Source organism: Quercus lobata, chromosome 1, assembly GCF_001633185.2.
Source record: "Quercus lobata isolate SW786 chromosome 1, ValleyOak3.0 Primary Assembly, whole genome shotgun sequence".
Taxonomy (NCBI): domain Eukaryota; kingdom Viridiplantae; phylum Streptophyta; class Magnoliopsida; order Fagales; family Fagaceae; genus Quercus; species Quercus lobata.
Genome location: NC_044904.1, coordinates 52,190,051 through 52,215,476, shown reverse-complemented (window position 1 = coordinate 52,215,476; position 25,426 = coordinate 52,190,051). Strand labels below are relative to the sequence as shown.

Sequence of the window (25,426 nt, the reverse complement as noted above, 5' to 3'; positions counted from 1 at the left end):
CTCTAACTCGTGTAGGTCATCTACAGATTTTTTTTTTTTTGGAGATAATTATTCAACATGAATTTATATAATTAACTCATTCATTGTCTTCCAATAGTGTTACCAAAGGCTTAGCACATCTCCTAACCTTTTAAAGAACTACTAGCTTTATCTAAAGATCAGTTCAATCTACCATTTGGGGTTTCCACATTTCAAAGGGTTGAGACTTGAGATTCAAATGTCAGTCAAAAAAGTCAAAAAAAATTCAGCTCATGATAGCAAAATTCGGAATCTCAGGGCAGGAATGAAATAGTACACCACCAAATCCATACGGACCATACGGCATTTAACATGTAATGTGTGTAGACGCATACTTGATCTTCTTTTAAAATAGTAAAGGAATTCATTACTATTTTCTACTTCTACAACTACAGATAATCTTTACTTTTCTCTTTGGTTAAAGGTGAAGGTGCACATTAAGCCAACATCTTACATATATTGAGGATGGTGGTAATTGTCAAAGTATTAATGTAAGCTTTGCTCTTACCAAGAAGTCAGTTCAACCGGAAAGATAAGTTTGAATTAATTATATGGGGGTATATATATATCCTCTATGATTTCCCTGCTTCAGCTGTATCAGTATCTTCTGTTTCACTGCCTAATTTGACAATATCTTCAACTAGTATCCTTCCTTCTGTTGCAAGGAAACATCGAAAAATCAACAGTCATATTAATTAGTTATAACAAGTTAATGACGTCTGAAAGTCAATCTGGAGAATGAAGAAAAAAAATCACTTACATGCAAGATTTTAGACATAAATTGCCATTTAGTGATGCTCACTCATTTAACTTTATCCGAAACAGCAATTGAAACTGGCTCATATTCCACTTTTCTCACATCAAAATTTTTTTTTTTTCTTTTTCCTGTGTTGTTAATTGTTATAACTTTGAATAGAAGACAATTCCGACAATAGCTAATTAAGATGATAAAGAATGACTTTGCCTCCCACAGGTACAAGTATATATGCCTGTAACATCCCCATATTGAGTTCCCCACATCCCCCATATTGAGTTCCCCAGTTGAGTAGGATATGTTGATGGATATTTAAGATCTACATTTCTATATATAAAAGCGCGAATGCCGGTAGCTACAGTGTTTTTTAGTTTGTTCAATTGACACTGTAGCTACAATTATTTTATTTATTTATTTATTTTTCAGTCATTTTTTTTCTTTTAAATATTTATGAGCTGACATATATATTGATATACTGACACAACAAATTTTACAATATTTTCATAATTATTGAGGTGTCAATTTCTTATAGGTCGAAATAAAATAATAAAATAAGAGATCGTAACCAACTACGACTGAAAATAAATGTTTTGTGAAAATGTTGTAACACTTGTTATGTGAATATGTAAAAGCTAGTGTTCTTTTATAGTTTGCTCAATATATACTGTTAATCACTTCATTGGCTTTTTTTTCTTTTTTACTTTTCAGTCATCGGTTTGTGCTCTTTTTTTTTAATAATATTTATATGAGTTGACATATATATTGTTATACTGATACAACAAATTTCACTATATTATCACAATTATTGAAGTATCAATTTCTTTTGATTCAAAATAAAATAATAAAATATGAGACCGTAACCAACCACAGCTGAAAATAAATATTTTGTGAAAATGCTGTAACACTTGTTATCACAATATTTTCACAATTGTTGAGATCTTAGTTTCTTATAGATCAAATAAAAAAATGTTAAGTCTACAACATTTTTACATTAATTTCACAACAAATCATAGGTAAGCTACTACTGATGGATAAAAAAGTGATATTAGTTGAGTCTATTTTAAAATCAGTAACAACTTGACATCTAGAATTTATAATGAATAAATAATAAATATCAAACCGAAACTTACCACGGCTGAAAATAAAGGTATTGTAAAAATATTGTGACATTTTGTTGTATTCCTATACTTCTTTTTTGGTTTAGTAAAATTTGGTGAGTAAAAATTTACTGTTCCACGCACAATTTTCTTATGTTGGTTTTTTTTGTTTGTTGTTTCTTTTAAAGTGGTTGTCCTAATTTAAAATCAATAACAATTTACCACCTAAGATTTGTTATAAAAATATTGTGAATGTAACATTACTTTAAAATAAAATTATAAAAAATCATACCAGGGCCCACCATGACTAAAATAAAGGTATTGAGAAAATACCGTGACATTCCTTGTGTTCCCAACCCTTTTTTTTTTTTTTTGTTTAGCCAATTTATTGAGCCAAAATTCATAGTTTTACGGATAGTTTTCTTGGCTTGACTTTTTTTTTTTTTTTTTTAACACATTGGTTAAAGTAAAAAACACATCATTTTACTAACAAAAAATAATTATGGAAAAAAGTTTTTTTCTCTCTCAATTAAACCTTAACAAAATCTCATGATTCCTAGAATATTTCATTGTGCAATATCTAAAATACCTCATGAAATTTTAATGTCCCAAAAATTTTCTTCATGTATTTCGAGTTTTATCTATTAGTCATACTTAGAAAGTAAAAATAGTGATGTATGATATTCTATTTGTTAACTACAGGACTTAATTTATTAGTGATTTAAATCTTCTAGATTTATAAGTTTATCTAATAGAAACTTCAATGACATACGTTTTTTGTTCTTTTGTTCTTTTTTTAATTTGTTTTCTTTCTTAAAAATGTGTTCATTAAAAATTAAGAAAGTTAAGCATCGTAGTTAGGCTCATAAAATAAAATGATAAAAAAGGAAGTATAAATAACAAAATATTCATTGCAAATGGTTGTAGGTATTTAATTTGATGAAAAATTTCAATTGTAGCATGTGTCATCATTTATTGCGAAAATTTAAATATTGTGACAATGTTTTATCAAACCTTAATTGTTTATTGTTGGAAGATGACAACATTAGTTATCATTCTTAGTAAAAAAAATTTGTAAGTAGATATATACTGTCTTTAGTAAATAGGTTCTACAAAATAAAAAAGTATTTTATATCAAATGATACCACGTCATCCATATCAATATTCAATAAACGAGAGACGTGTGTGCAAAAATAACTATCCACTAACACGTCTTTCAGTTGTTAGTGGGCTAGTTATTTTTTACTGACATATCTCACACTTATTGGATTTTGATACTACTAACATAGTATCATTTGATACCAAATGCCTTCTTCTAAGAAATTATCATACTAAATTGATAGCCATATATTAAATAACTATTCTAAATTTAAATATATGGTTTGAAACTACTTCAAAAAAATAAAAAATTCTATCTTAAATTTTCTCACTCAAGGGGCAGCACATGCCTTGCCCTTACTAGTATTATGAGAAGAGAGAAACCACTGACCTTTATCCTTGGAAAGGTTGCTGATAAGTTCCTGAATACCCTCCTTGTCCAAGGTGTCCTTGAGGTATGCAGCAGCAGATGCAACCTCCTCAGGTGTCACTTTACCGTCATAATCCCTGGCATAAAAAATGACAAAAATGAGTTAACTTGAAAGATTTCCAATGGGGAATGACACTAAATTCTCAAGAAGGAGTTGACAATCTAAAAGCTTATCTGTAAACTACTGATGGTTATTATTGATTATCGACATCAGATGCACGTGCATAAGGATTCAAAAGTACGCCTACCATGTGACTTATTAGAAGACTAACAAACTGCACTGGTGCATTATGGGAAGTATTGATCTTTAGGGTAAAAGAGCAATATTTTGGGAATGGTGATGCAGAAGATCAATACTAATAAATGATTTTATGTTTGCTTGATATAGAAGAGCAGGTGATGTACGATAAAATTCAGTGCAAGTACAAAAAATCTCAAATCTGGAGCCTTAATTTCAGAAGACTGCTAAACTATGAAATAGGATCATCAGTATTTCTTTGATCTGCTTCTCTGGTCAACAGGACGAGGGTGAATTTGGAGTTTCACCACTTAAAGTTTGACTCTCTTTTGCACCCTATTTTACTTACTTCAAGTTGGCTGTTCCAAGAAAGTTCACATGCTAGGAGGTTTGGTCCCCTCCATATTGCATCAACTAGCTTTAAGCCATAGACGCATCCTTCAGAACGAACATGGTTCCAATGGAACAGTCATAAGATATTTTCTTTCCAATAATTGAAGCTCTCAAGAGCCCATTATTTATTTTGTTGTGATTTCATATGCTATCCAGACAACAAGATATCTCTCTCTCTACAGGCATCATCTAAAGTAAAAGTAATCCCTAATCAGCATGCATGAAGACAAGGGATGCCCGAAAGGCTTGTATTCCTGCTATTTTGTTAGAACATTAAGACATGGAATCAGCATACAATATGCAATGCTGCAGTTATAAAAGTAAAAGTAGAGGATACAATTAGTTTTCAGCAACTATAAACACTTGATAGGCAGTGCGCCTTCTTCTTCTTTTTTTCTTTTTCTTTTTCGGAACAATTTGAACAATAGCTAGCATTTTAGTGTCAGTTTTGCTTCAATTCTGTAATTCTATATGCTATTATATAATCCAAAAACATCCTATATGCACACATCATAACTGTGAACAAAAGTTCTGTAGCAAATTCAATATAGTATCACCTGTCAAAAAATATGGTACTAAATGGCAACAAACCTGTCCAGCAACCGCCAACGATCTCCAATTTTTGCATCAACATCATCAATTTCCTTTTCAAGCTTGTGGAGCATAGCATCAACCTGAAGCATGAACATCCAGTAACATGTTGTAACTTGCCAATTGCACAAAGAAATAAAGTTGACGCCACTACACCAATTGGGACAAAAATCAATAATCAAAATTAAGATTGCAGCTTTATAACAAGACTAGTTAGGGTGGCACATGCTACCTCTTGAGTGAGAAAATTAAGATAAAATTTCTATTTGAAGAAGTATGAAAAATGTGTCATACAAAGTTAATCTCATTCTTATAAGAATTTTGATCACATACAAAGTTATGGTTGCTTTTTAACATATGAATATCTATTTTATTATAGTAGTTTCTTAGTACTTATTTGCTAAAGGAAATATCCACTCACCAAAAACTTCTAAGAATGATAACGAATATCATCATCTTTCAACAATAAGCAACTAATTTTTGCTAAGATATTGTCACAACATTTAAATTTTCATGATGAATGATGTCATATGCTACAATTGAAGCTCTTCATGAAATACCTTCAACTGTACACAATGAAAATTTTGTCATTCATACTTTCTTCTTTATCATTCTAAATGAGTCTAGGTGAAATATTTAGCTTACTTAGATTTTAATGAACACCCATTTTTGGCAAGAAAAGAAACAACAAAAAAAAATAAAAAAGATAACAAAAGGTATGTGTCATCAAATTTTACATTAGATAAATTATAAGTTTGGAAGATATAAACTTAGAAAATCAATGTTCTCTAGGTAATAAATAAAACACCTTCTATCACCATTCCAACTTTCTAAGCATTACTACCATCTAAAACTCAAAATACATGAAGAAAATTTTTGGAATGTTAAAATTAGTGGGAGAATTTTAGACATTACACAATGGAATATTTTAAGAATCATAAGCTTTCATTAGGATTTAACTGAGAGAATAACAATATGACATATTTGCTCAATATTAAGAAGGAAATTGCTTGATTTTAAAGTTTAAGAAGGAATTGTGAACTACCAAACATAAAGAACGAAAAATATTTTACTTACTTCAAGCTTTTTTTTTTTTTTTAACTGTGTTTTTACTTAAATGGTGCATAAAGATAAAAATACTATAAAAAATACAAAAAGTCAACCTAAGAAAACTGTATGTGAAATGGTGAATTTTGGCTCAATAGAGTTGACTAAACCAAAAATAATTTATAGATACACAATAAAATAGTACAACATTTTCATGATACCTTTATAATTTTGTTATATTTTATTTTTACTTGTAGTTTTGAAAAATATTATGACAACAACAAGATGTTTTAACATTTTCATAAGAGAAATGCTATGTCCACAATATTTTTACAATAAATCATAAGTAGTAGGTTGTTACAATTTGTTATTGGTGGGCAAAAAAGAAATTTCATTGGTAAGTTTAATTTAGAATCAATAACAATTTACCACTTACGATTTGTTATGAAAGTATTGTGGAAAAATGTTGTGAATGTAACACTTATTTTTTCACAATACCTTTATTTTTAGCTTTGGTTGGTTGTAGTATGATATTTTATTTTGATCTATAAGGAATAAGGAATTAACATCTCAACAATTATAACAATTTGTTGTGTGGATATATTATTATTATTATTATTATTATTATTATTATATAAAATTAAAAAAAAAATTAAAAAAAAGTTGAACGGTGGATATTACCAAAAAAAAAGGCTAGTGAGAACAAACCAAAAAAAAAAAACTGTAGCTATTATATATAGAAATGTTATAATCTAGTTATTACCCTGTCTATAAGTGCTGAAGAAACCTTCTGATCCGCAGCTGTCTCAGCAGCATGGTCACTGTCCTCCCTGGCAGCTTTATATGCTTTTTTAGCTTCTTCTTCACCATCTGTACCCTCTTTCTCCACCACGCTGTTATACAGGCCTATCTGGAAATGATATTAACAACAAATAAGTATAACCAACAGCATGATAATGAGAAAAATACAAGGTTACAAATGAGAAAGCAAAAGCAAATAAAACCTGGCAAACTTTTACACCTTAACTACTTGTTATTTCTATACATCAGCATGAAAATTACATAGTTATATTTTTGTTTTATTTTACAGTTTATAACAAAATTCAAGGGGAAATGACAGTATCACCCATGTGGCAGTGACCATGGGTGATGTAGCTGATGCTCATGATATACATATAATTCTAAAATAAGAGAAACGTGTGATGATGATGAAGAGTACTCAAGTATCATTCTACAGATCACAAAGTTGGTCTCCACTAACAATTTCCAAATAACAAAAATACAGGGAGGGAGTCAGACAAATTTCACAAGACCCTTCGTGGAAGAGAAAGAAATTATATAAAGAAAAAAAAAATGAAGATTTTTGGGGGGAAAAAAATCGTAGTTAGAAACTTTTTGCACAGCATGACCACCTCAGTCTTGCAACAACCAGTGCAAAATACCAGATGACAGCTAGTAATCATGGTCTGGCTTTGATGTTGGAAAATTCCATTGGGATAACCCAAGGACAATTTTATATATATATATATATATATATATATATATTTATTTAATAAGAAAAAAAGATGTATATAAAAAAAGTTACCTTATGTGAAGAGCTCAAAGCAGTCCAAAAAATTACAAGGAAAGGAAAAAAGAACAAAGAAGAAATTAATTACAAACAGGGAGAGAACTAAGGAACAAGAGGAGAGAATCACTAGATGTGAGTCCCCAACCTTGAGACCAGTCAAATAGAAAACCACTAAAGGAAGCAAGCAACTAATCTCTCGATCTATCCAAGTCCTCAAATGTCCGTTGATTACATTCCTTCCATATACACCACATCAAGCACAACGGAACTAAATTCCAAATACTTGATGAGTGCTTCCCCAACCAATTCCACCAACCAAAGAGAACATCTGAGACCGTTCTTGGTAAGACCCATGAGACCTCAAATGATTTAAAAGCAAGGCTCCACAACCGATGAGCCTTCTCTCATTCAAGCAACAAATGATCCACAATCTCTCTACAACGACACATAACACACCAATCAACAAAATCAAAACCCCTACGTCTCAAAAGAATCTTATCCTAAGCTGTGGTCCAAGTAAAAAATGAAACTCACCGAGGAGCCTTAACTTTCCAAATACCTTCCCAAGGAAAGACGACAAAGAAAGAACTTCTCAATTCATTATGAAATAAACGAATGTCAAAATCCGTTTCTTCTTTCAACTTCCATCTCATTCGATCCCCAAAGGTGTATTGGATTCCAAGATATGAAGGAAATCCACCACTAAATCCAACTCCCAATCATTTAGATCTCGAGTGAAACGCACATCCCAACTTCTCCTTTCCCCTACCCCATGCCTTGCCAAGGACAAGTCTACTAAGGCCTCTCTATTAGTGGCAATCTTGTACAATATCGGGAATGCCAATTGAAGAGGTTGATCCCCACACCACCAATCCTGCCAAAATTTCACTCTATTCCCCACCCCAATCTCAAACTGAGTGTTTTTTCTAAAAGCCTCCCAATCCATATGGATACCTCTCCATAAGCCACACCCATGAACACCCCTAACCAGTTTGGAAGTCCATCCTCCCCACTCTTCCCCAAACTTCAAAGCTACCACCCTTCTCCAAAGCCAAGTCTCCTCAACCCCAAAAAACCACAACGACTTCCCTAGTAAGGCTTTATTGATGGTAGTCAATTTCCTTATTCCTAATCCACCATCGATCATAGGAGTATACTCTTTATCCCATCCTACCAAATGTGATTTGGAATCGCCCCATAAGAAGTCCCATTGCAACTTCTCAATTTTGTTAGCCACGTTAGTAGGAATGGTGAAAAGTTCTAAGAAATAAGGAGGAAGGCTAGATAACGTAATCTTAAGGAACATCAATCTACCACCTTTTGACAAATACAACTTCTTCCACCCGGCCAACTTTCGCTCAATTTTTTCCAATATAGGATTCCAAATGGAGGTGACTTATAAGAAGCCCCCAATGGTATGCCTAAATAAGACATAGGCAAAGTCCCAACCCATAGCCCAAAATCTCTGCCAAAGTGTGCACATTACTAACCTCATCTATTGGAACCATTTCACTCTTACACACATTAACCTTCAAACTAGTCACAGCCTGAAAGCAAAGTAGCAGCATCCGTTTATGAAGGATTTTCCCACTTCTACATCACAAAAAAGAGTTGTATCATTTGCAAACAAGAAATGTGAAACACATTACCCGGACCTACCATCAGCTTTGAAACCTCAAAGTAAGCCTACTCCCTCCACTCTCTTTTTTTTTGATAAGTGAGTCTACTCCCTCTATTCTCTTCAACATCCTACTAAATACCTCCATCAAAATCAAAAACAACATAGGAGATAGCGGGTCCCCTTGTCTCAATCCTCTCAAACTGCCAAAAAAAAAAAATCAGCTAGAAACCCATTAACCAAAACATAGAATTGAACTGTAGATATACAAGTATAGATCCAATTACGCCACTTCACCCCAAAGCCCATTCTCATCAACTATATACTTGTGTTTTGGTCTCTCTTTTTTGGAACAAATTTCTTGTCAACCACCATTGAAGAAATTGAAGTTCTTATTTTTGAATTGTTAAGACATCATATGGGTGGATTTTAGCTTTGAATTCATTCTCTACTTTAAACTTGTTAGAATTCCTGGACCACATGAATTTCAAATGATACCTATAATATAATTTTTCTTTTCTTTTTTGGCACTTCCATTGTATATTTTCCGTGTTTTTGGGTAGCCATCGATTTTTGTGCTTTTTTATATGAAAAAATATATATTAAAAAGAGGTGGAGATTGCACTTTTGGGAAGTGATACTAGCATCATATTCCCTGAATCTTCAAATAAAGATACTGCCACTTTTCTAGGACTTAAAAAGCTAAAACATAATGGTTCATAAGTTAGATTTACAAATTAGTTAGCTTACCTCCTTTTTGACAAGTCGTAAGAACTCTTCTCGCTCCCTGCTTACTGACTAAAATGAGAAGCAGAAAAAGCAAATCAGGAATCTACATTAAATAAAATAAGAGACAAACTATGATAGGGTAGTACATCATCAACATTAATGGAGCCAAATAAATAGAAATTCACATGAATTTTAATGTTGATAATCAAAACTGTTCAAGTAATCTATAACAGTATAAATAGATATTCAATGAACTCTATAGATAAATATCTTCTAAATCGATTTAAAATAAAGGAGCCAAATAACTTATTTTTTCACATGAATTTTAATGGTGGATAGCAATGCATACATGGGCAACATAGAGCACCCATTTTTTTTAAGGAAAAAGGATTTTAAATTATTATTTTTCACTTTTTTTTAGTCTTTTGCATAATAACCCTTAACCAATGAAATATCTTAAGTTGTTACAAGTTTCACCTGTATAGGAAAAAATGGGTGAGGCCCCCATCAAGATGATAGGGTGATACCCTATCAAAGTATCTCCCATGAAATAACAATTATATGACTTAGACAAACATTTTGAAATCTAATTACTTCCAATCCTTACAGATGCTGAAGCCAAAACGGCCAATGCACGACTGAGCTCACAAAGCTGCTCCACTTTCTCCATTGTTTTCACTCTTGCCTGTTCTCGTGCTTCACTAGCTGTTGCTGTAGTCATCTCTTCCAACGCAACATCCTTTTGACTACTGGCAGATTCCTTCATCCTGGCCTGCTCCTCTTCCTCTTCCTCTTCTTCTTCCTATATATTAAATTATTTAAAAGCATTAACCAAAGAGCAAAGCTTTAGTATATGATAAACACCAGACCTAGAAACTAAAGAACTATGAAAGTTTCATTGCAACAGAATTACATTTTCCTTCAACAATAATCATCTTACAATATAGTAAAGCTCTATTTAATTATAATTGATATGCTTCAGAAGGTGTAATGAAAATTTTTCGTTAAAAACTAGAACAAGATTTTTCAGTTAGACGTGGCATATACAAACTTCTGACACTTTATCCTTCTCATTTGTGCTGGACAGCCTTCTTTTAATACAAGTTTAGATAACTTGAGTTCATAATATCTGACAACTTTACAATTACGATTTTTTGTTAATATTAACAAAATTATGATAGAAATTTAAGTATGACATATAACGAAAAAGTTTAATAAATAACTTCAGTAAGGGTCAATAAATAGAACATCAAAAGTAAAAAAACCCTTTCTGCTTGCAGAATGAGTATCGATAATAGTAGTAAACAAAACTACAATCATGTACATAAAACAAATACCAATTCTCTAGCCCCACAAAAAGCCCCTGAAGATGACAAACATATCTAAAGCATAGTATAATCAACCTTGATCAATTCTTCCTGCATTTCTAGAAACTCCAACTTCCTCCTCCTTTCTGAAACAATATCTTCAGATGGCAAGGTTGTCACTTGAACAGTATCCACAACCTCATCTGGCAGAGAGGAGATTGCTTCTTGAACAACTTCCTCTGGCTTTTTACCAGACACAGAGAATGCTCTGCAGAGGGTAACAGACCACAATTAAGCAATTTAGATGTGGTTGTATGGTTTGAAAAGGAGATAACCAGGTGTAGCATTAAGATACCTAGAAAGAATCAAGAGGGAAGATGGAAGTGAGTGGTTGAGAGATAAATCCAACCAATCATGAAGCTGCAAACAGATAAACAACTTGCATGCTTAAAGTCTTAAAAAAAATAAAATAACCATTTACATGCTTGAATACAGAGAAACTTTTGTACTCTCTATGAAGAGAGCAATATAAGAAAAAACTAAAAGGCAATAGCTAACTTTTCTAATGGCATCTTCAAAATATTATCACAAATAAGTTACAGACATTAGACAGGGTTTATTGCCATGAACCAATTAGGTTCAAAGTGTGATATAATCCCATAAAGGCATGAAAATTCCTCTGTTCTTGAAGCAAATTACTTGGGAAAAAATAAGCTTGGCACACAGTGAGCTAAGGTATATTGGTTAGTTAAACAGCTCTGAGCAGAATTATTGAGTCAATGCTGACCATATCAAAAGAACACAAGAGTTGCTGATGGATGCAAGTACCATGAACTGAGGATTTCAATTAAGTCTAAAGATTTTGATGCAGAACATTTCTTTCCAGTCACAACAACAACCAAGCCTTAGTTCCAAATTTTTTGGGATCGGCTATGAATCCTCAATAGATTAGTCAAGATCTGCCATGTGTTACATCTTTAATTAACATGTCCTTTTTTATTATTTCTACAAATGTTATTTTTGGTCTTCCTCCAGATTTTTTGTTCCCTCCACTTGAATTAACTCATTCTTTCTCATTGGTGCATTAATCGCTCTCCTCTAAACATCACCAAACCATCTCAAGCATCTCTCCCTCATCTTTTCATCAATTGAGGTCACTCCTATCTTTAAGCAAAAAATTTTCATTTTGAATCTTATCTTTCTGTTTATTTTTACTTATCCATCTTAACATTATTATTTCAGCTACACTCATCTATGAATATCATGCTTCTTATCAGTCACAATCACTGAATCACCAAAAAAATATAAAAGCATGTTCCTTTGTTTAGTCAGTGAAACAATGGAATATGTAAGATCAAGAACTAACCTGTTGCCGCATTTCCTCCACTGAAGATAATGCAAGCATTCCACGATCTCTACAGGCTTGACGAAGTTCTGCTTCTGAAAGGGACTCCACACCCTCGGCTTGAATCATCTTATCATCATTCTTGATCCTGCCAAACCCAAACAATATCATGATTTTAAAACTTCAATGTTTTACAATAGTCTAGGAAGTTTTTGTTTATCCCTCATTTTTAGCTCCTCTTGAATCCTCAAATGGCAATAAAATTCTTTAATTTCAATCTATATATTGCATATTTAACAAAGCAAGAAAAATTCGTTATAATGCATATAATTCAATAATATATTCACATATTATGATTAAAGTCTATCAAATTCATTTATAAAAAGCCCAAAAGTTTTTACATGTAATTATAAATCATATTGAGAAGGTGAATTATATATATATATATATATATATATATTTTAAAGAAAAAACAAATGCAAAAACACAACCATATAGACCACAAGACTTTTTGGACCCAAGATTGAACTTATCCACCGAAAAACTCCCCAAAAATCTTCAAACACCAGAACTGTAACAGAAACACAAAACCCTCTATAATTGCCTCCAAAGGAACTTAAGGAAAATTACTGTTCCACAGTTTTTTCCCCCTATTTATACAAAAAAATGGTCTTAGAAACATTTATTAGATTTTTTTAAGTACTTATTCTGTTATTCATCACTAAATAATAACATGGAGAAAAGAAAAGTTTAACAAAGAATGTGAGTATCAAATTCAACCTTAATGGGTAAAAAAACAATTGCAAAGAATGCAAGCAGATTGGCAATAAATCCTTCAGTTTTTTATTTTTTTAGCGTGCAGATTGGCAATGAATCAAAAGATATTTCACAAATGAATCTTCCTGTATGCACAATTAACCAATGAGGCAAAGACCAGTTCAGAGAGATTCAGAGGCCCACTGTTAAACACACTTGTCGAAGGTGGCCATATAAGGGACTTCTGACCAAATGACTTAAGCTGAAAGTCCCATGCCCAGACCAAAAATCATGCAAGCAAGCTAACAGAAAGTGGTTAGAGGAGGGAGGGGTTGGGGAGAAAAAATAACATATATCTTACTCTTGCAGTCTTTTCCGAAGCATAAACCGTAGATATGCATCTGTTCCAAATGGGCTGATCCCCATATATTTGCACATGTTTACCAACCGAGGCCTGTTTTTGACAGCAAAATCAGGTACTTTTGTCAAATACTGAAGTGAAAACAAAACACCAATCACCATGAGAGTTAGTGACTTGATACTCAAGCAAGTCTAAACAAAAGGGAAAGAAATACTAACAAAATAAGAAGTAATAAGAGAAAATACAACCTGCTGATGTTATCCAAAGTAAGCTCATCATTGAACAACTTAGCAAATCCTAAAATTTCATCATTGGAAACACGGCCACCTCTTCTGAACTATTTAATCACAAAACAAAAACAAACATAATGTATTACCAACAAAAAGAATGGTGTAAAGAGTAATTTAAACTCACTTGTTTATGAAAAGGAGAATATATAAATGGCATACCTCATTGATAAATTCATCAAGATCTTCCGCTGTCTTCTTAATATCTCCACTTCGAGAGTGTTGAATTTCCTTTGCCATTTCTTTCACTGTATCCTGAAGAAACTTTGCATATTCTATTCTTGCATTCAGCCTCCTTTTTAAAGCCTCCTACAAGTTAACCATTATAATTAAGACCAACAATCTCCTTGATAATGGGACTGCCAAATCTGAAGGGTATATACATAGACATGCATGTATATATCTATGTATATGTATTTGAGTGTGCCAGAATTGTGGGTACCCCGCTCAACTATGAGGACTATTGATAAATGGGAACACAACACGGAGCAATTAGGTGCAACATTTGCTGATATTTTAAATAATTAAGGGTTAAGCAACAGTGATATGGATAGTTAGCATTCTTCTCTTTTCAAAAAAGATATGAACATCAATATATACCTTACTTTATCTATTTTAGATCATCATGTCATGTTTGCTAACGGCATAAAATATAACGCCACAATTGTAAGGACTAGTTAATCGTTTTCATTTTCATCAGTCTTTGCCTGTTCAACCTTTCAATGACATGCATATACCAACATAGATAAATAAAAAGTAATTCATTGGTCGTTTTATAACTTGCCCAGAAGAACCAACATTTTAGGTGCTCAGGTACATGAGACACCAAATAGTCAGTATAGCTCAAGCAAAAAACACTGGAATTTGCAGCTTGTGCAATAGTTGTGGAAATTCAGATGACACAAATCTATAGGAATCAATAGTTTAGCGTTACATCCAACTAAATAACATAACTTGCAGACTGGCAGTGAAGTTTTTTCTTCTATTTTTTTCACCTGAAGAAATGCCAGCAGCGCAATCAATAATTGTATTCTAACTTTCTCAAAAAGAGCCTATAAAATTGTTAAACCTTCACATGGAGTCAAATCTATGGTAGCTTGTTGAAAATCAAGCAGGAAAGGTATTTTTATCTTGTATTTTCTTAACTAATCATCAAACTCTGTATTTTTTTAGTACAATCATCACACTCTTATGAAAACAGAACTTTCTTCATGAATAGTGTCTTAGATGTGCCATAAAGAAGACATAAATTGCTCCTCACTAAAAACTTTTAATAAGAACTAATCTAATTAAAATAGTTATACCAAAGATAAGTATTTGATCATGAATTAAAGTAAGAGGAAAAGATACCTAAAGAATCCATGCAAAAACAAATAGTCAAACTCTCTTAGAAAGAATCCATAACCAAAGAATATATAACACTCACCATGTAATTAAATTTAAACTCAATCCCTTAGTTATAGTACATTTTTAATAGAAAATTCCTAAAAGCAATGTACACAGGAACCTTATAGGCTAGTATGCTTTGTCACAAAAATTCATGGGCAGTGACCTAGACCAACGGATTAGCAATAAGGGTAAAACTTTTGGGCACCACCCTCTTATAAGGTTTATAAATAAATAAAACTCAAAAGAGCTGACAAAGGGAAGAGACCAAAGAGGTTGGTTCATTGTCCTCCAAAACTATGAAATAGGAATTGTATGTAGCTTACAAAGAGCATTTTGACAAACATCAGAACCATTACCTCTTCTTTCATCTTGTCCTGGAAGGTTGATGGTAACATGTTGGGAAATAATTTCAGGAATACTGGCAGCAAGAACTCCATAAATGGAACTATAATAAAAACTGCAACAGGAACTAGCCTAAAAATGTCAGCTGTGGTGCGCGTGAGTTGCTGTCTCTCCCTTCTAGAAAGACTCTTCCCCTTAGCAAGCTTCAACAATAACCTTGAGCTGATCCTAACATCAGCCCAAAGTAGTTTTGTACCCAACCAATAGTGTTGCAATGTAGATTTAAATTCATCCTTCCAGTGGACCAACTTCGTAGCCCAGTCCTCCCTATACGTACAATAAAAAAATAAGTACTAAACAAGTTAAATTAGATCAAACAGACAAACACAACAGAAAAAGTGTTCTAAACCTGCTCATGGAGGCAACAGCTCTCAAAGCAGGACCAATCCCCAGAAGCTTGGCCCATACTTTCTTCATTATAGATTCAACACTCTTTTGAGGTTCTTGCATCTGCTTAGCTTTTGCTTTGGCTTTAACATTACTCAAACCTTCAACTGCTTGATCACACTCCTCTGGTGAAGCTTCCTTCGCCTTTTTAGCAACCTTTTGTTCATTTTCATCACTACCACCAGCTGTTTCAGGTTGACCAGCTGCAGCTGTGGAAGCATAGTGAATAGATTGTGAAATCCACTGAACTCCAAAATGAGGAATAAAATTTTCCCTTCCAATTCCATAACCAAGAGTTGGACTAACAAAGGAGCTATGCCTACGAAATCCTGCTGTTAAAAGAGCTGGTGATTCATCCTTGTTCACTGAAGATAAACCTCCTTCATTTCTGTAATCAGTGCCTGCAATTGCATGATTTGCAACCAAGCTTGAATTCACTAATTCATTAGTTGGGGATGGTCGTCCATGCTCAAAACTTTGGAAACCTCGAATCAAGAGAGTGGATTGATTTAGGGAATTGAACAGGTTTCTCCTCCTTTGCAAGATTGCTCTTGAAGCCATTATTACAATCTTCCGCCTCTATGCAAAGAAAAAAGATAACATGTCTCATGCAGCCACTTGCCTTAGCCAGCCTATACACAATGGTACAATCACCCAACAGAAACCACGCTATTAACAAGTGGAAAAATACAATGTAATTCTTGAAATTTTGATAAATTCAATAAGCCATGCATTCTCACTATTCACCAATTCTCCCCAATTAACAACAGTTATCAAAGAAGTTTATAAACTAAATGTGCGCTTGGAAGGGGAAAAACTTCAAAGCTTTCTCAAGTTGTTTTCGATTCATTTACCCTCTTGTTTATTGTAAGGACAATAAAAAGAAAATATAAATGTTCAATTTATGTTGTTTGTTTCCCAAAATTGAACTTGAATAAGCAAAATAATTGCATTAAGGGCTTAGGGTCTGTTCAGTAAAGATTCTTTCCCCATAAAGCCCAAATATTGGAAGCCTAAATTCAAACTTATTTCGCAGTGCTCAGTACCCAAACGAAGATTTACATATGCATGTATATACACATACATACAGAAGGCAATACACCATACATTTTTTTTATATATAAGTAATGAGAAAATTTTATTAGAATATCAAAATAAGTGTCACCCAAGTATATAGGAAGTATACACTAGGGACAAGAACAATCAAAAACACAAATTACAAACATCCATCAAAGAAAAAACCGAAAAAATAGAATGACTGCCTATTACAGACAACCAATCCAATAAGGTTTTGAAGAAGAAGAGTTTAAGATCAGGAATGAGGAACAACCAAATGCACCACATCAAGTAAGGAGGAACAGCCATCCATATAACACAATTCCGATGTCACCCAAACTTCCCTTGCCAGCAAGCTAAAAGGTCAACCACCGTCTTCAGTATAAAACAATGAATACCAAACAAAGAGAACACCTTAGTCCACAATTCCGTAGCAATAGGACAATGGATAAGGAGGTGATCTATTGATTCTCCATTGCATACATACATACCACATACATAGATTCATGCATTAATAAAAGAGTTTACATATAAATGTATCAACAAAATATTAGTTCAACCCATCAAACTGTTAGGATCATTGGCTGAGTGAGTGAGTGCAGAAAATTGTATAGTGAGCTGTTGTACCATATAACTGCTAAACTGTTAGTAGTTAGTTGAGATTCCTATTATGTTAGTTAGTTACAGCTAAGGGATAGACATGTACAAGTATATAAAGTACTAGTTGTATGGGGGACTTAAGCAATGAAATAATCTTTTGTGTCAGTTACATTATTTTCCTATCTCTTTCTCTTTTCCCCAATTCTTGGAGGCTAGCTGCCCTCGAAGTCAGCTGCTCTATCATAGGTTCTGGTTTTACAGAACCTTATCAAGTGGTATCAGAGCAAATCCAGCCATTTCCACCATGACTGAGACTCGTTCCACTGCTGCAATGAATGAAGCAATTGCATCCTTGAGAACTACTTCAGATCATCATACCAAAGACATACAGGAAATTCATCAAACACTTAATGTTCATACTCATAATCTGAATGAGATGAATCAGCAATTAGCCCTGGTGTTGCAGAAGCTGAGTTCCAATGAAGATAATAGGCCATGCTGTCCTCAAGTTCATACTCCACAACCCAGTTCTGCAATTGTTTGTGCCTCTCGGCTCTCGCCCCATGAAATTGGAATTTCCAGGGTTTTGGGGAAAGAACCCTATAGCTAGGGTTTACAAGGCAAACCAATACTTCAAGTATTACAATGTTTCACCTAATGAACAATTGGTATTGGCTTCCTTCCATATGGATGGGGAGGCCCTGGTTTGGTATCAAGATTGTGAAGAATCTGGAATTTTTGATCGATAGGAAACACCAGTACAAGCTTTGCTGCTCATGTTTGGTACCACTTCCTATGATGATCCAATGGAAGCTTTAACAAGGCTTCGATTGTCAAACAGAATCAGAGGCTTATCTCCACAACACAAACTGAGTTGTTTCTTGAGTGGCCCTAAAGATGAAGTCCGACTACCAGTCCAGATGTTGAACCCTCCTACGTTGAATGAAGCTTTTGGTCTGGCAAAGATCCAAGAGGAATACTTGATGGGGTGTGAGAAGAGCACCAAGGTGTGGCATGATTCGGGTAAGTCTTCTATACTTGGTATGCCTCCTAAAGTTAGTGGTTTCATAGAAGAGAAAACAAGAATACCCACTAAAAGAATTTCAGCTACTCAAATGGAAGAAAGAAAAAAAAAGGGACTTTGAATTTCAGCTACTCAAATGGAAGAAAGAAAAAAAAAGGGACTTTGCCATAACTGTGATGAAAAGTGGGTATTGGGGCATCGATGTAAGAATGCCAAACTATTTTTGTTAGAAGGTATTGAGGTAATTCAAGATTCAGTATCTAGGGTGCAAATTACTGAGTTGGGAGAGGGACCAATAGATAATGCTATAGTTGTGCAGGAAGAGAAGTTAGAAGCTGAAATAACCTTGTATGCTCTGGTTGGAAGTCCTTCACCTGGAACTATGAGAGTCATGGGCAAGATTCTTAGAGAATGTTTAATCATTCTCTTAGATTCTGGTAGCTCCCACAATTTCATTGATGCAGTAACCAAGTTGCAGATTCCAATAGATACATCACAAATTCTTGAAGTTAAAGTAGCTAATGGTGAGATAATCAAGACAAAATGGGTTGTGCAAAGATGTTCTTGCGGTAATATAGGGCTATAAGTTCTATGTGCAATTACATATGTTATCTTTAGGAGGTTGTGATGTGGTACTTGGTACTCATTGGCTCAGTACATTATGAGTTATTAGCTGGGATTTTAAACTATTGACTATGGGGTTTTTGTATGAAGGACAGCAAATTGTGTTACACGGAATTGAGGCAGCAAGTACTAGCTTCCAAGATGCTTCCCAATTCCTCAAGGAACCTACTAAGAAAGGTCTACTTGTTCACATAGCAGTGCAGTCTGCTGCAGTTGATCAATACCAATGCCCAGCTGCTATTGAGTCTTTGTTGCAAGAGTTTGATGGGGTTCTTGCTACACCAGCAGGTCTACCACCTCTAAGGGGACATGAACACCAAAGTAATCTCAAGGAGAGCACCCAACCACTCTGCCAAAGACCCTACAGGTATCCCTATTACCAAAAAACTAAAATTGAAAAAATAGTAAAAGAATTATCGGAGGTGGGGTCTATTAGAATAGCCAAAGTCCTTTTGCTTCCCCTATCCTCTTAGTAAGGATAGCAGATGGTTGGCATATGTGTGTTGACTATAAGGCTTTGAATCAGGCTACAATTAAAGATAAATACCCAATTCTTGTCATTGATGAACTCTTAGATGAATTGCATGGAGCTAGCCTTTTTTCTAAACTTGATCTAAGATCAAGTTATCACCAAATTAGAATGAAAGAACATGATGTCCCTAAAACTACTTTTAGAACCAATGAAGGACATTATGAGTTCCTTGTAATTCCATTTGGTTTGACCAATGCCCCTTCCACATTTCAGTCCTTTATGAATGAGGTTTTTAAACCTTATTTAAGGAAGTTTGTGTTAGTATTTTTTAATGATATACTGGTTTATAGTCAATCCCTGTCTGACCTTGTTGAGCACTTGAGGATTGTATTGGGATTGCTGGCTAAGCATCACTTGTTTGCAAAAAAATCCAAGTGCATGTTTGCTTGTGAGGAAGTGGAGTATCTAGGCCATATTATCTTAAGGGAGGGTGTTAAAATTGACACTAGAAAGACAACTGCTATGCAACAGTGGCCTATTCCTAGAGATATTAAGGCTTTGAGGGGCTTCCTTGGTCTAACTGACTCCTACAGAAAATCTGTCAAGGGGTATAGTCAAATAGCAGCACCTTTAACTGCTCTGTTGAAGAAGAATTCCTTTTCATGGACTGACAAGGCTGATGTTGTGCCCCAAAGCCAATTGGCAAATAATTCTAAAGTAGTTGAAGAAAAAGAATTTCAATAGAATTCTAATAAAATTAGGCAGTAGGTTAGGATGAGGATTAGGATTTAATTTCAATTTGTATTTAAATTTAAGTAGGAGTTGGATCCTATGTTTTAGGACTTGGTTGTGATGAAGCTTATCTCCTCACTAGTATTTATGTACGTAGGAATTATGAATGAAGCAAGCAGAAAATTAACCAAAAATGTCTATTTCCTCTCTCAAGTTTAGGAGATTGGTCATCTCGAATTGACTACACTATCTTTCAATTATCCAAGTTCACAACAGCTGAACAGGCTTTCAATCATCTCAAGTTAGCTATTTCCAATCCTCCAGTGTTGGCTTTACCAGATTTTTCTCAAACCTTCACAATGGAATGTGATACCTCTGGTCTTGGGTTGGGTGCTGTCTTAATGCAAAATAGCAAGCCCATTGCTTTTCATAGCCAAGCTTTGAATGGAAAGGCTCTTACTCTCTCCACTTATGAAAAGGAACTCCTTGCTTTGGTGAAAGCTGTCAAAAAACGGAGGTCATATTTGGTGTGAAGGCCCTTTCTTATCAAGACTGATCAGGAGAGTCTCAAGTTCTTGCTGGATCAAAGGGTTGGCACTCCAGCTCAGCAGAAATGGATTTCCAAGCTTATGGGGTATGCTTTCATAGTTGAATACAAGAAGGATAAGGACAACTTGGTAGTTGATGCATTGTCCAAGAAGGAGGGCAAGGAGGGTGCTTCCTCTAGTGCTTGTACTTTATGCATTATCTCTTTTCCCACTCCTAAATGGATTGCTAAACTTAAGGATAGTTATGAGTCTAATCCTAACCTACACCAACTGCTTCAAGATTTTCAAATTGGGAGGGAAATTCCCAAAGAGTTCACAATGCAGAATGGCCTCTTATTATACAAGGGTCGAATCTATTTGGGGCCAAATAGCCATCTCAAATCTTCTGTCTTGCACTATGTGCACAACAGTCCTTTAGGAGAACATTCGGGCTATTTGAAGACCTTGCACAGAATTCAACAAGATTTCTACTGGCCTGGATTAAGGAAGGACTTAAGGCAGCATATAAGAGAGTGTGACACTTATCAAAGAATTAAGCATGAGACTTGTAAGCCAGCTGGGTTACTTCAACCTTTGCCCATTCCTTCTATACCTTGGTTAGATGTAAGTATGGACTTTATTGAGGGTATTCCTAAATCCCACTAGAAAAATGTGGTTTTGGTAGTTGTGGATAGGTTGACCAAATATGTTCATTTCATTCCTTCAACGCATCCTTACACAACTTCCAAGGTGGCAGAATTGTATGTGCAGAATGTTCTTAAGTTGCATGGAATGCCAGCTTTCATTGTAAGTGACAAAGATCCTACTTTCACTTCACAGTTCTAGAAGGAATTGATGCAGCTGCAAGGAATAGAATTGGCCATGTCTTTAGCCTATCATCCACAAACAAATGGGCAAATTGAAGTGGTGAACAAGAGCTTGGAGCAATATTTAAGGGCATTTGCAGCTGATAAACCTACTGCTTGGATTGATTGGTTGCCTTTAGCTAAATATTGGTTCAATACCAATTTTCACAACTCCACTAAAACAAATCCTTTTGAAGCCCTATATGGTTATTTACCACCAAGATTAATGGATTATGTTCTTGGAACTACTAGAGTGGAGGCAGTTGATATGCATCTTAGGTCTAGACAGCAGATATTGTCATTGCTAAAGCATAATCTGGTTTTAGCTCAAGAAAGAATGAAGCTACAAACTAATAAGCATAGGTCTGAAAGGTCATTTGAAGTGGGGGAATGGGTGTATTTGAAGCTGCAACCTTATAGACAGAAGTCAATTAATCATAAAACTCTTGGAAAGCTAGCTCCCAAGTACCATGGGCCATTTCAAGTTCTGCAAAAGATAGGTGAAGTAGCTTACAAGTTGAACCTACCCTCCAATGCCTTAATTCATCCAGTATTTCATGTGTCCTGCCTTAAGGCCAAACTGGGACAGCAAGTCATTCCCATTCCTACCTCACCAGATATTACTACAAAAGGCATTGTTAACCATGAACCTGTTGCAGTGCTGCAAGAGAGGTCTCACAAGCTTCGAAACAGAACCATCATTCAAGTATTAGTCCAATGGCAAAGAAGCAATCAAGATGATGCAACTTGGGAGAACTCATACAGTTTATAACAACATTTCCCTCACCTTGTGGGCAAGTTGCTTTAAAGGAGGGGATATTGTTAGGATCATTGGCCAAGTAAGTGAGTGCAGAAAATTGTATAGCGAGCTGCTGTACCATATAACTGCTAAACTGTTAGTAGTTAGTTGAGATTCCTATTCTGTTAGTTAGTTACAGCTAAGGGATAGACATGTACAAATATATAGAGAGTACTAGTTATGTGGGGGACTTAAGCAATGAAATAATCTTTTGTGTCAGTTACATTCTTTTCCTATCTCTCTCTCTTTTCCCTAATTCTTGAAGGCTAGCTACCCTCGAAGTCAGCTGCTCTATCATAGGTTCTGGTTTTGCAGAACCTTATCATAAACTAATTCCTTATAATTTTATTGTAATCTTTGTAAATTGTAATCTCAACCTGCTTAGGCATAATAAGTCACAACAACCTGCTTAAGCTAGTAGTATCTGCATAAATTACTAAAACTTAATTAGTTCGCTTCTGCCTCAACCATACCCACTCCCACACACACAGAACAACACATTTCTCGATCATAATTTCAAGATTTAAAATCCATGCTCATAAATAGGTCCTTACAAGAAAACGGAAAAATAAAATGAAGATTTACTCATTTTATGTGTTTTGGTATCCAACTGCAAAAGTACAACACAACAAAGCCAATATCTTCTACCATTCTTGGATTTTTTTTTTTTTTGTTACACTTGCTCACATCCCAAATAGTCAAAATCACACACGCATTTATACAACAACAACAACCAAGCCTTAGTCCCAAAATTTTATGGTCGCCTATGGATCCTCAACAAACTAATCAAGGCTGGCCACATGCATTCTTTTCCATCATCCTATACTATCCAAAGTCATTGCCTCCTTGAGTGATACATACATACATACATACATACATATATATATATATATATATATATATATCTCAAAAACACAGAATGAATAATCCCTCCAGTATTCCTCCATTGTCTTGGCAACCAGAGTATAAGTGTATAACTAAAAACCCAAATAATGATACTAATAAATGACAAAATTATTGCCTACCGGTCCAACCCATTTGTCAAATAGAAGAGAGAAACTCAAACTTTGGTTCTGATCAATCAAAACTCACATCCAATCACGTACCCACCCCATAACATATACACATACAATCGTGTCTGTGTGTCTGTACATATTGGGTGTAGCAATGCAAATTCATGGAGCAAAACCCAACAAGGTACTGAAAAAAAGGGTTATGGATCCTAAACAAACTAGTCCGGGTCGGGGCAGATGAATTTTTTCCTGGCATTCAAAGTCATTAATTAACATGTATATCAAAAACCCAGAATGATTAACCCCTCAAATTTTCCTCCAATTTCTCGGCAACCAAACAGAGTACAAAATAAAAAAACCCAAATGGCTATACTAATAGTAATAAATAACAAAATCATTGCAAACCCAGAAGAGAGAAACTCAAATATTGATTATGATCAATCAAAACCCAAATCCAAAATGCCACACCCACTAACATATACAAATACATACAATCACATCTCTTTATGTGTGTACACATTGGGTGTAACAATGCAAATTCATGAAGCAAAATACAACGAAAGCAAAATAGTTATGGGCGAAGTTTGATGATGAAAACTTTTACTTACCCTTTGAAGTAGTGAAGCTCACAGCAAAAGAAAATCGATCAGAAAGAGAACAAATATATATATATATATATATATATGTGTGTGTGTGTGTCAGTTTGTTAGAGAGAGAGGGGGGGAATGATTCATTATCAGCAGAGAGAGAGAGACAGAATTTAGGAGAAGAAGAAAGTGCCTGAACGTTTCTTTGCTTGACAAAGAGAGAGCCCTGTTAAGGTGTATGTGTTTGTACAGTGAGTTGTGTGTGATTGAGAAATACGTCAGTTATCAGGTGCCATAGTATATGTTTGGTTGGAGATTTCTAGTTCTGTTATTCAGTTTTTAATTTTGTAAAAATATTTATAAAAATACGTATCAAAAATGTTATTGTTATTTAAATACTAAAAATTGATGTTTAAACACTGGTACCAAATAACTTCTAATATTATAAATTGTTGTTAATAATTTTTAAATATTTAAACATATATATATTATATACTATGTTGTCTTCTTTAATTAGCAATCAATAAATTTTATCAATTAGAAATCTGAAATCATAATTGCATTTGAATATTTTTCTCAAAAAACAGTATATTTGAATATATTATATGTTGTTAATGTAGCAATAATTATGTGGGGCCCAATAATTTAAGGACCAAGCCCAATTGCTCCTGGAAAATCCGAAGGCCCAATCCGAGGAGAGCTGTGGCCCAAGCTCTACAGTGCAGAGCACAAAACAATTTTTGGAAGGCAGCCGAGGACAGTTTGGTCCTCGGCAGATCCTGAATCCCACCGAAATGAAGGGATAAAACTGGTATAGGGACGAATTTGTAAGGAGATCCAAAATATCTTGGGGAAGTTATCCTTACTACCCTTCCAGATAAGACCCAACACATGACAGAGCCGTACTCTGCAGCCTTATCAACCATACCCAACAATTCTGGGATTAGACTGATGGGACAAATATCAGTCTTGTAAAGATTGACCCTACACGTGGACGAAGGACAATGAACACGGACGAGTATAAAAGAAGAAAGTAAATAAATCTGAAGGGGACCCCATCCCATCTAAAGAAAGAAAGATCACATGGGGGAGAACATCTCAACAACACCGGACTTCACTGAAGAAAGTCCGTCGTTGGATAACCGGGGTAAGGCCTCAATGGTCCTCGGATCAACTTCGAGGAGTCCCATCCCATAGGGTGCGACGTCTTAGGGCTTAAATGTTCAGGCCCAACTCCTTTTTCTACCTGAATTCCTCTAAAGCCAGGATCGGACATCGCCCCGTGACCAGCGGCTAGCTTTTCAAGCCC

At 34.5% G+C, this 25,426-nt stretch overlaps 1 protein-coding gene across 1 annotated transcript; it reads right to left on the bottom strand.

Moving 5' to 3' along the window:
• Nucleotides 1-324: 324 nt before the first annotated feature.
• On the bottom strand, nucleotides 325-24,371 carry LOC115992065 (mitochondrial proton/calcium exchanger protein). The gene is made up of 15 exons (XM_031116113.1): nucleotides 24,139-24,371; nucleotides 15,780-16,449; nucleotides 15,385-15,697; nucleotides 13,802-13,948; nucleotides 13,601-13,689; nucleotides 13,353-13,445; nucleotides 12,257-12,383; nucleotides 11,246-11,310; nucleotides 10,987-11,158; nucleotides 10,191-10,385; nucleotides 9,605-9,652; nucleotides 6,430-6,576; nucleotides 4,620-4,702; nucleotides 3,359-3,474; nucleotides 325-673 (listed from the first exon to the last, which is right to left on the bottom strand). Exons 2-15 carry the CDS (start codon nucleotides 16,376-16,378, stop codon nucleotides 591-593), a joined length of 2,277 nt encoding a protein of 758 aa, XP_030971973.1. The 5' UTR covers nucleotides 16,379-16,449; nucleotides 24,139-24,371; the 3' UTR covers nucleotides 325-590.
• Nucleotides 24,372-25,426: the final 1,055 nt, after the last annotated feature.

Bases quoted from the DNA above. Each gene is read 5' to 3' on its own strand.
- LOC115992065 (XM_031116113.1), bottom strand. From the start codon at position 16,378: ATGGCTTCAAGAGCAATCTTGCAAAGGAGGAGAAACCTGTTCAATTCC. The intron at 4,703-6,429 runs GTAATAACTAGA...TTCATGCTTCAG, and splicing joins CTTCAGCACTTATAGACAGG to GTTGATGCTATGCTCCACAA. The intron at 674-3,358 runs GTCAGTGGTTTC...TCCTTGCAACAG, and splicing joins CAACCTTTCCAAGGATAAAG to AAGGAAGGATACTAGTTGAA.